At 36.5% G+C, this 12,290-nt stretch overlaps 2 protein-coding genes across 2 annotated transcripts; both read right to left on the minus strand.

Annotated features, from left to right (window-relative positions):
• Positions 1-1,316: 1,316 nt before the first annotated feature.
• LOC116144490 (50S ribosomal protein L18, chloroplastic) lies at positions 1,317-3,284 on the minus strand. The gene is made up of 3 exons (XM_031429932.1): positions 2,850-3,284; positions 2,059-2,220; positions 1,317-1,639 (listed from the first exon to the last, which is right to left on the minus strand). Exons 1-3 carry the CDS (start codon positions 3,057-3,059, stop codon positions 1,490-1,492), a joined length of 522 nt encoding a protein of 173 aa, XP_031285792.1. The 5' UTR covers positions 3,060-3,284; the 3' UTR covers positions 1,317-1,489.
• An 84-nt stretch (positions 3,285-3,368) lies between these two features.
• LOC116144491 (DEAD-box ATP-dependent RNA helicase 50) lies at positions 3,369-12,097 on the minus strand. The gene is made up of 8 exons (XM_031429933.1): positions 11,747-12,097; positions 10,985-11,538; positions 9,861-10,055; positions 8,518-8,705; positions 7,943-8,156; positions 6,964-7,095; positions 6,714-6,889; positions 3,369-3,905 (listed from the first exon to the last, which is right to left on the minus strand). Exons 1-8 carry the CDS (start codon positions 12,048-12,050, stop codon positions 3,668-3,670), a joined length of 2,001 nt encoding a protein of 666 aa, XP_031285793.1. The 5' UTR covers positions 12,051-12,097; the 3' UTR covers positions 3,369-3,667.
• Between the last annotated feature and the right edge of the window lie 193 nt (positions 12,098-12,290).

Raw genomic sequence — 12,290 nt, forward strand, 5'->3', positions numbered from 1 at the left:
AGAAAATCATCCTTATTGTCTTTTAAAGATTTCTACTCATCCATTTTAAACCCAAACAGTCTTTGTTTTAAATACAATCTATTAGGAACAGCTTTAGATTGATACAAGGAGTCTAACTTGTCCCAGATCTCAACAGCAGTTTTCTCCTTCTTCACTTCTCGCAGGACCGTGTCACCCAATCCTAGGATCAAGAAGCTCTTAGCTTTGTTGAGCACATCCTGCTTCTCCGCTTCAGTCATGGTGTCAAGCAGCTCAGATTCCCCTTTCAGAGTTAATGTCAGTCCCTCTTTAATCAGCACAGCTTCCATTTTCATCTTCCAAAGTCCAAAATCATTGTCCCCTGTAAACTTTTCGAGTTCAAATTTAGTGGACATGTTTTTGGAATAAGATTTTCAACTACAGAAAATGAATTTCAAATAACCCTAACTCAGATTCGAACTAGGCTCTGATACCAATTTGTAGTGTCTAATTAGGGCTTTCAGCTATACTAATCAAATCAATCAATGAGCTAACACAATCTTATCAATCAACATGCAATCAATTAAGAGATTAAGGAAAGCATGAAATAACAGAAAAGAAAATTGACAGAGGGGATTTATAGTGGTTCGGTTAAGGTAGCCTACATCCACTCTTCAAGGCACACTATAGGGTATTTTATTACTCAAGGAAACCAAGATTACAGAGAGTATACAACCAGGAAAAACAAGAAAGAACACACTCGAATAATCCCTTTGAAAACTCTGCTCTCTTCAGCACATATTGATATGATTTTATACAAATTAGGACTCCATTGATCATCCTCCAACTGTCCAGTATAATCTGCTATCGGTTGGAGTAGATGAGTACTAGAAACTTCTGTCAATAAGGAAGGTCTAAGGCTAAATGAAAAAGGGACCAGAGAGAACGTGAGGTGAGCTGTGCATTCTGTTGCAACAGAATGGAATTCAGGTGTCAGATAGGGCACTTAAGTTTGATAGCTGAAACGATGCCGTATTAGTTTAAATTAGAAGCTGATTTCTTTGACTGATGCTGACTCCACCATGGCATAAACAAACCACATCATCATCACATTTGGAAAGGTGAACCACAGTAAAAACTGTGGTGTTTTGATCTTTTGTGGATGCTTGTTTTATAGTTTATAATTTTGGTTTGTGAGAGTGTAATTACAACAAAAATATATATATATTCCTCCATAGACTACTATTGTTTAGTCAAATTTGTGTTGTGCACAACTCTATCACTATTTTCTACTTATTCAAGTTCGCTTCATAATTTCTCCTAGTAACTTAACAAAATTAATTGACCAACAGAGCTGCAAAACTTTTCTTACTGATGTTTGAATTCAGATCTTGTTCACGCATTGATTTTTCTTTCAATACAAAGTTCACAAAAGAGAACAAGGAAAATCAGTGTTTCAATGAATGACTGACTTGAAATATTTTAAAACTGAAGGCCGTGCTCCCGCAATGAATGACTGACTGAAAATATTTTAAAACTGAAGGCCGTGCTCCCGAGCTGCATCGGCGAGGGCCTCTACACGTCCATGGTATGGGTATCCACCTCGATCAAAGGCCACTTTGGTGATCCCTTTCTCCAAACAGGACTTTGCAATTACTTTACCTACCCTCTTTGCGACTTCCTGAGCCAAAATATCATCGTAACATCAAAACTCAGTAACAATAAACAACAACTTGTACCAAACTAGGGAGGAAAACCAAAATTATGACTAAGATGTCAGTATGACAGTTGGGTAACATTGCTCTTTGCCATGATGGAATCACCACTCGTCTAGTACACTATAGAACCACAAGTAGATGAAGGACGGAGCTATGCAGCTGGTATAAACATGGTATAAACATAAGAAGTACACTATAGAACCACAAGTAGATGAAGGACGGAGCTATGCAGCTGGTATAAACATATGAGGTACACTATAGAACCACAAGTAGATGAAGGATGGCGCTATGCAGCTGGTATAAAGATATCGATACAGATATGACACTTTGGTAGCAACTATTTTTGATCAAGCTGACCCCTGAACCATATCTGTGAACTTACAATGGTGGGACCAGCACTGTTGTCGAACTCCTCAGAGATAGGTTTCTGCATAGTTGAAGCTGAAGCAAGTGTGTGCATCTTAGTATCATCAACCACCTGAACATAGAGGTGCTTGTTGGAGCGGAAAACACAGAGCCTTGGCCTATCTGGTGTACCATCAACCTGGGAAGAAAAATTGATTAGCATATCAGCAAAAGTCTTGACCAACAAATTTCATTTCATAGGAACCACATCAAACAGTGCAATCCTAAAGTTGTACCAATGATTGAGGCATGACATGTAAATATAAAGTGAGGTCAAGTAAGAGAGGGAGGCCAGAAATAAAACTTTGAAAAAGCTTCTGCACCTAAATCATTCACCTGATACCAGCGCCAAGAGACTTCCTGGTTTTCAAGCGGGTTCAGCTACTTGGCTTTAAGATTTGATGTTTATGGATGGTACAGGGTGATAAGCCAGCACTGCGTCTGTGCATGTGGCACCCTTGGGACAATACATTCCCCCCTGACCTTCCAAGGGATAGTAGATTTTAGGAAGTCATAATTCGAAACTTGATTCATGCCAAGTATAGTTTTGGATTGACTCAAAATTGAGTCGGGCAAGTTTAGGGAGTATAAAATCTTCATCTGAAATAATTTAATCTCTAGAGAAGGATTGCAGTCATTGAAGCTCAACCTTAGGGATTTTACTATCTCAAGTGGTACTATGGTCAATGCATGCCAAGATAAAGAGAATCAGAAATTCATGTGTATGGTCATATTTATAGAATTAAAAAAATAAATAAATAAATAAACCTTCTTCCTGATGCGAGAATGGCGGGCAGTGCGGTCTTCTCTTCTGGTTCGGGATTTGGCTTCAACCGTGAAAAGAGATAGGGATGGTATTGTCCTGGTACAGGTACTGTTACTGGTAGCCACTAACTTGGTAGCCCGCAAGACATGTTGACATGAACCTAAAAAAGGACTTCGATTTGGCATCCAAACACAACTAGAAGTAGCTGCCATTCTGATAGATAGATTGATTTTGATTGCCAAAACCCACCAGTTGTCTTCACCTTATCCTCTGCTCTCACTCCAAACTTACATTTACATTTATAACCTATCTCTTTATAATTATTATTTATTAAATTATTCCATCAATCCAAAGGTGCATTTCAGTTACTTACGAGGAGGATCCAATTCTCATTATAGGATATGTATCCTATTCCTATCCCACCAAAGAAGAAAATTTTGTTGCAAATCATAACCTATTCCATTTTCTTTTAAACATAATAGTAATACCATTACATACTGTCATTTCATTTACGCCAAAAAAAAAAAGAAGAAATACATCTCAATTCATTGATTAAAGTTCCATTTTACATTCTCTATGATGCTTGGCACAACACATAAGTGATTCATCATCACATTGAAATAATTAACAACTTTATTTGCTTGAGTGTCATTTCTGACAAATAAATTACCGGCATGTTTAGCTTCCTGTTTATAATTTATCAGCTGGTGCCATCATGACTGTGACTGGCTTTAGATCCACATTTTTGATAGCTTTCTCCAACCCACATTTCCGATGAGGTTAGGAAAGTCCAACTTTAACAATCCTTGCATGCATTTCTTCAACCCACTAGCTCAAATGCTGACGGCACATCATGCAGTGGATGACCCTTCCGATTTCTTTCCATTATCTTTCGTGCAAGCGAAACTTGCTTCCCAACCACAAATATAAATGCCCTTCCCTTTCCTCCAGCACCTCTAGCAGTTCTTCCAACACGACGCACATATTCACTTGGATCACGTGGGAAGTCAAAGAGTATGACATGATCCACACCAGCAAAGTCCATTCCACGTGATGCTCTGTCAAAATTTTCATATTAAGTTTTTTGTTAACCAAACCATATTGACAGCGCCACCATCATTACAAAATTACACAATTGTCATACCTATCAGTGCAAACCAAAAACAAACATTCTTCTTTAGACTGCCTATTACTGAACTCCTTCATATTTGCTAGCCGGGACTCTTGCTCCAATGCAGCATGAAATGGTAGAACCCGCACTTGAGTTCCTTTTCTATCAAAGCGTTTCAATATATTCTCAACTTTTCTGCATGTTTCAATCTACAAATTGAAAATTCAAAAAAGTCACTAAAGGAATATTATACAACTTCTTTACACTAAAAGCTGAAACATACCTTGTTACAGAAAACAATTGTCTTTGAAACTGGAATTTCCTCAACCAGCTGCACAAGAGCAGATTTCTTGTTGAGAAAAGCCGTTTCTTGAGTTTTCTCCGTTTCATTATCTCCACTGCAATCTACAAGAACCTGGACATGCAACCTAGCAGTTAGAATTCTATTATTATTATTCAGGTAAAAATGGAGGCTCGAGTTTTTTCTTTTTTTTTTGGTTAATTGTTTTGGTTTTTTATGAAACAGAAAATTTATAGAAAAGGAGCATTTCAAAAGAGAATTAATAAGTAGTCCATCTAGAAACTAAGAACAAGCCTCCGCAAAAGCTAACATTGAATCTGGCTCCATAAAAGAAAGACCCTACGAAACAGTCATTTAACTACTGCCTCCCAGTCAAAAGCCCATAAAGACACAAGGAATTGAGCTTTGTTGCATAAGAACTCAATGCCCTATCCATAATAATACTTAAAAAATTCCTCTATTTCTTTCCAACCGAAGAGCCCATGAAATAGCTGAAATCCTACAATTCCATAAAATAGAGGCTTTCCTCCCCGTCCAAAAGCACAAAACTTTTCCACAAGCAAAGAAACCACATCATTCCAGAACAGTTTTATGGGATCATGATTCTAGTCCATGCATAAGTTTATCAATAACCCATGAAATATATTAATAAACATAATTTTATATGGTGGGGACCTTTTGTTCTATTCTTAATACCATTTGTCCACAGGTTCCAATTTGAATCAGAATTTCCTGTCATCCATCTCACTTATCAAAATCTAAGATGAATCTTCTCCAAGCAGAAAACTTGAGATATTACACAATGGTTCCCCCATTTTCCAGTAAACATGACATAAGCTCAACTATGAGTTTAATATAATAGCCTGTACAAAAACAATAGTCTTCATGCTCTAATTCAAATATCTGTATGCACAAATGAAAGAGCAAACAATGAGGAACATGGATAATATTGGAAACTAACCTCTTCAAGACCTGGGCTTATCCGATGCATGCTGGGTCCCATGATAACTTCACAGTCAGGAAAAACTTCAACTAGCTTGTTATATACAGCTACTGGTAAAGTTGCTGTCACAAATAGATATTGTGAGGTAACAGGTGCAGAGCTTATCAAAGTTTGTAGTGCTACTTCGAAATCATCATCATTAAAGAGTATATCCACCTCATCCAACACAGCACTGCAATACAAAGATTTAATTGATATTAGTTCCATCAGAATTTATCTTGAAAAAAATAAATGTGCTAAGCAGGTGTACACAGAGTAAAATAAGCAATGAAACTAAATAAGAAGGATAGAAACCATTATTTGTTCAAATTGAGTGTTTTTTAAACAAACTTTTGTACAGAGCACCATAACAGTAATGACAGTCAAATTTGCCCCACTTTACATTTACCAAAGGAAAGAAAGAGAAAATAGCATAGCCATGGGAAAGCTATCCACCACTCCAAAATTAAAATGAGGCGCCACCATAAGTTTTAATTACTTATATAACTAAATTTAGGAGGAAAAACGATGCAATGCTCAATAAAATTGGTTACCATTTAAGATTGCTGAGCTGCAAGATTTCTTGTTTAATAAGGAACATGAAACGACCAGGTGTGGCTATTAAAACATCAACACCCTGCTGGAGATTTTCTAACTGAGTTCTCTGTCGAAAACCACCGGTCACAATCATAGACCGGAATGGAACTCCAAATTTAGACATTGAACGGCAATTATTCAGAACCTGCAAAAGTTATACCACCATTAACCCATAACAACACTGCCATTACAAGAGATGTAAATGAGACTAGACTGCATTTTCAAATTTGTTTATGGTATACCATACAATTATCTTTTTGCATCTCAGACTTCTACCTCTTCAATCAGAAGCTCAATTCGCATGGTAATTTGTTATAGCTTTAAAAATGTAAACTTCTAAAGAAAATAAACCTAGCTTTTGCCTAAAGATACTATTACCCATTTGTGAATACTGAGATGGTTGCCATTATACAGATAATAGATGCAACAGAAATAATGAATTTACTCCACTATGGAAGTATATTAAGATAAAAGCAAAATATGGCCTAAACAAATCAATAGTTTTCACAAACTGATTGAAAGCAAGCAGCACCTTCTTATTGGTATTAAATAGAATGCACCTTCTTATTGATATTAAATAGAAAGCACCTTCCTGTTGATATTAAATAGAAAGACTTAAGAACTATTCATATGAAACAAAAAGCATAAAATGCTGGCATTACAGTCTCTGTTTATTAAATTTCTAAGATCTACCTCTTGAAAGCCTAATCAACAATGCTTCACTCCACGTCACTTCTGGAAGCTTAGATCACTACTACTAAGCAACTTTGCCGTGATGCTCTGTCAAAATTTTCATATTAAGTTTTTTCTTAACCAAACCATATTGACAGCGCCACTATTGTCTAACACATTACAAAATTACACAACTGTAATACCTATCAGTGCAAACCAAAAACAAACATTCTTCTTTAGACTGCCTATTACTGAACTCCTTCATATTTGCTAGCCGGGACTCTTGCTCCAATGCAGCATGAAATGGTAGAACCCGCACTTGAGTTCCTTTTCTATCAAAGCGTTTCAATATATTCTCAACTTTTCTGCATGTTTCAATCTACAAATTGAAAATTCAAAAAAGTCACTAAAGGAATATTATACAACTTCTTTACACTAAAAGCTGAAACATACCTTGTTACAGAAAACAATTGTCTTTGAAACTGGAATTTCCTCAACCAGCTGCAGAAGAGCAGATTTCTTGTTGAGAAAAGCCGTTTCTTGAGTTTTCTCCGTTTCATTATCTCCACTGCAATCTACAAGAACCTGGACATGCAACCTAGCAGTTAGAATTCTATTATTATTATTCAGGTAAAAATGGAGGCTCGAGTTTTTTCTTTTTTTTTTGGTTAATTGTTTTGGTTTTTTATGAAACAGAAAATTTATAGAAAAGGAGCATTTCAAAAGAGAATTAATAAGTAGTCCATCTAGAAACTAAGAACAAGCCTCCGCAAAAGCTAACATTGAATCTGGCTCCATAAAAGAAAGACCCTATGAAACAGTCATTTAACTACTGCCTCCCAGTCAAAAGCCCATAAAGGAACAAGGAATTGAGCTTTGTTGCATAAGAACTCAATGCCCTATCCATAATACTACTTAAAAAATTCCTCTATTTCTTTCCAACCGAAGAGGCCATGAAATAGCTGAAATCCTACAATTCCATAAAATAGAGGCTTTCCTCCCCGTCCAAAAGCACAAAACTTTTCCACAAGCAAAGAAACCACATCATTCCAGAACAGTTTTATGGGATCATGATTCTAGTCCATGCATAAGTTTATCAATAACCCATGAAATATATTAATAAACATAATTTTATATGGTGGGGACCTTTTGTTCTATTCTTAATACCATTTGTCCACAGGTTCCAATTTGAATCAGAATTTCCTGTCATCCATCTCACTTATCAAAATCTAAGATGAATCTTCTCCAAGCAGAAAACTTGAGATGTTACACAATGGTTCCCCCATTCTCCAGTAAACATGACATAAGCTCAACCATGAGTTTAATATAATAGCCTGTACAAAAACAATAGTCTTCATGCTCTAATTCAAATATCTGTATGCACAAATGAAAGAGCAAACAATGAGGAACATGGATAATATTGGAAACTAACCTCTTCAAGACCTGGGCTTATCCGATGCATGCTGGGTCCCATGATAACTTCACAGTCAGGAAAAACTTCAACTAGCTTGTTATATACAGCTACTGGTAAAGTTGCTGTCACAAATAGATATTGTGAGGTAACAGGTGCAGAGCTTATCAAAGTTTGTAGTGCTACTTCGAAATCATCATCATTAAAGAGTATATCCACCTCATCCAACACAGCACTGCAATACAAAGATTTAATTGATATTAGTTCCATCAGAATTTATCTTGAAAAAAATAAATGTGCTAAGCAGGTGTACACAGAGTAAAATAAGCAATGAAACTAAATAAGAAGGATAGAAACCATTATTTGTTCAAATTGAGTGTTTTTTAAACAAACTTTTGTACAGAGCACCATAACAGTAATGACAGTCAAATTTGCCCCACTTTACATTTACCAAAGGAAAGAAAGAGAAAATAGCATAGCCATGGGAAAGCTATCCACCACTCCAAAATTAAAATGAGGCACCACCATAAGTTTTAAGTACTTATATACCTAAATTTAGGAGGAAAAACGATGCAATGCTCAAAAAAATTGGTTACCATTTAAGATTGCTGAGCTGCAAGATTTCTTGTTTAATAAGGAACATGAAACGACCAGGTGTGGCTATTAAAACATCAACACCCTGCTGGAGATTTTCTAACTGAGTTCTCTGTCGAAAACCACCGGTCACAATCATAGACCGGAATGGAACTCCAAATTTAGACATTGAACGGCAATTATTCAGAACCTGCAAAAGTTATACCACCATTAACCCATAACAACACTGCCATTACAAGAGATGTAAATGAGACTAGACTGCATTTTCAAATTTGTTTATGGTATACCATACAATTATCTTTTTGCATCTCAGACTTCTACCTCTTCAATCAGAAGCTCAATTCGCATGTTAATTTGTTGTAGCTTTAAAAATGTAAACTTCTAAAAAAAATAAACCTAGCTTTTGCCTAAAGATACTATTACCCATTTGTGGATACTGAGAAGGTTGCCAATATACAGATAATAGACGCAACAAAAATAATGAATTTACTCCACTATGGAAGTATATTAAGATAAAAGCAAAATATGGCCTAAACAAATCAATAGTTTTCACAAACTGATTGAAAGCAAGCAGCACCTTCTTATTGGTATTAAATAGAATGCACCTTCTTATTGATATTAAATAGAAAGCACCTTCCTGTTGATATTAAATAGAAAGACTTAAGAACTATTCATATGAAACAAAAAGCATTAAATGCTGGCATTACAGTCTCTGTTTATTAAATTTCTAAGATCTACCTCTTGAAAGCCTAATCAACAATGCTTCACTCCACGTCACTTCTGGAAGCTTAGATCACTACTACTAAGCAACTTTGCTCCTTATAGGAAGACTCTGGCTATTCTTATGAATACTTATCCTTTTGACTTCATCCAATGTTGATTTCTTGATTTCTTTCATCCTAGCAGAAGCATCAACGTTTATTATGTCACTCCTATCGCCAAATTTTAGCAATCCAACAAATTCTCCAACAAATTTGATAAGAAAGGAAGAACAAAAGGCCGATGAGGTTGAAATTTTAACCTCAACGTTAAAAGCCTTTGTTCTCTCTTAAATCAAATATTGAGAGCTTTTCTTTAAAGTAAGTTCCTTGACAGTCATAAAATGTCTTAGAGCTTCGACTGATACAGTGTTAATCAAGAATAAGTTGTTTGTCCATGTACAAGAAATGGCATGACATCATCAAATATGTGCAAGGCACTTTTTATGAGAAAAAAAAAAAGCACCTATCCACACAAATCAAAGAACCAGCAACTAGATGTATTGTTATTTAAAGAAGGCAATAATAAGATGGGATAGTACAATATCGCATGTTGACTGAGGGAACTGCAGTCATCAGAAACTCACCTGAGAAGCCAACTCAGCGGTTGGTACCATGATAATTACTCGAGGACTTCTTGAAGTGGATTTGCTAAGTCCTTGGAGTTCTTCTTGCCTAAGACGTTGAATCACAGGTAGGAGATATGCCAGTGTCTTCCCTGATCCACTTTGATCAGCTAAAATACAGCTCTTTCCTGCAATAGCAGGAGTAAATGCCATGGCCTGCAATCACCCAAGATGTTTAGCAAGGACCTAATTTGTACTTGACAGAACAGGTAACTTTTTAGCAAGGGATATCAAGTGAGCTTTTAACCTTCATGACTAATATCTCATTTATAACCTGATTGTAGGCACACACTTGTTCAAGTTGACCCAACATGAGCTTCGTAGTTTAGAATACAATCAAACCATTATTCACACAAATGAGAAACCAAGTACTTTTAGGAGACCAAACTAACAAAAACTACTATAACTAGCATCTACCTTAACATAAAGCAAGAGTGTGTGCAGTAAGGGCATCAGCACGGGTATATATATCATCATTGCAAAGAAGAAAAAGAAGAAAAATAAAACTAGAATTCTATAAAAAATAATAAAATAATATATATATGTATATATATGCATCTCAGAAAATTTTCAAATGAATGACTGTTAAGTTAACCAGAGACAAACAAGAACAAATATTAAAAGAGAAACCTTTCTTTCAATTTTTATTTTTTACTTTTTTTTTTTCCGGCAGGGCCCAAGGAGAGGGTTGTTTGAACGAGCTGAAGAAATAGTCAATTCTAAGCTCTAAAGGGCATGGATTGTAGTAGAACTGAACTGACATAAAGCAAGCAATCATGCAAACTAACTGCATCTGCCGGTGAACTTTATGAGCAAATCTTATCTTCTAAACTGTTTTTGTGAAAACTTTTTCTGTGATCAACGTGGCATAGCATCAGCATACCTGAATTCGCGAAGGACGCAGGAAATGTTGTCGTTTTAAGGATTCGATCANGGCATGGATTGTAGTAGAACTGAATTGACATAAAGCGAGCAATCATGCAAACCAACTGCATCTGCCGGTGAACTTTATGAGAAAATCCTATCTTCTAAACTGTTTTTGTGAAAACTTTTTCTGTGATCAACGTGGCACAGCATCAGCATACCTGAATTCGCGAAGGACGCAGGAAATGTTGTCGTTTTAAGGATTCGATCATATAATCAGTGCATCCCAATTCTTTAAAGGATTTTCGACTAAAAAACTCTGTATCAGTGGAGAATTTATGCCGCTGCTTTGGGAGGCCTTTTGATTCAGATTTGAGGTTATGAATGGATCCTCCATTGCCCCATCCTCTCAAGTAAGCATTAGAGGCTCTAGGAACTAAAATCCCAGCTTCATCTCCCTGGGCATCAGACTTATGAAGTCTAGCCGGTACAATTTGATTATCTGAGACACCACATTCCACAGGTACAAGAGAATCGTCCATGTGTTGTCCTGTCCCAGTAATTTGTTTTTTATCTGCTGTTGAAAATCTTTGCTCTTCTTTGAGGGCATTTACAGTCTTATTCTTCCCCAAGGAGTGACGTTTAGATTGCGAATGTTGGTTGTCAGGTTTCCTAACTTCTTTTTTTGTCGAAGAAGTTTTATTGACGAGAGCTCTTACTCTCTGAGCTTTCAATCTTGAAAAGCTAGCAGTAGATTGTCTCGAAGAATTATTGTCTGTAGCAAATGTGACAACATGTTTAGTAGGTTTTAGTCCAAATTAGAAGTGAAGTGAAGGAATATGTATGTATGAGATACTGTGAGATGAAATGAACATAGTACACCTAGCAGGAGAAAAGAAAATTAGAGAAAGTAAATGGGACATGTGAATAGATAAGAGAAAGTAAATGGGACATGTGAATAGACAATTTAAAGAGAAAGGAACCTGCAGTGTGTTGAGAGGGGTTAGGGTTCCAATTAGAGGAGTGGAGTAGATGGTTAGGAGGGATAGAAGGCTCATCGTCAGCTCCACCCCAAACTATCAATTTCTCGCCAGTCTCATCGTTGATAAGCTGATAAGCACCCGCAGTTTCCAAGGGCTTACGACTGTAACTACTGCTAACTAAAAGAACTCTGTTATTGCTGACACATTTCTTCATAAAGCCGGCGTTGCTGTTCCTTGACGACGAAGAGGAAGGAGACGGACAAGGAACAATCAGGAAAGGAAGAGGAGCTTTTACCACCATCATTTTCTAGCCTTACCTATGAGCTGCAGCTGAGCATTGGATATATTATGCCTCCTACTCGCTATCTCCTAAACCCTCAAAATCTAAATTCTTTGACTACGTCCAAGTGTCCTCCAAAATACCAAAAGGGCCCTGCGTGCTGGACAATATCTTGCAACATGTCATGTCATCTTATAATTGAGATTTATGTTTATAAAATATAAGCCAAGCAAGCCTTGTATCGTAGTTCATGTGGTATCATCA

This window comes from Pistacia vera, unplaced genomic scaffold, assembly GCF_008641045.1.
Source record: "Pistacia vera cultivar Batoury unplaced genomic scaffold, PisVer_v2 Contig446, whole genome shotgun sequence".
NCBI classification, from domain to species: Eukaryota; Viridiplantae; Streptophyta; class Magnoliopsida; order Sapindales; family Anacardiaceae; genus Pistacia; species Pistacia vera.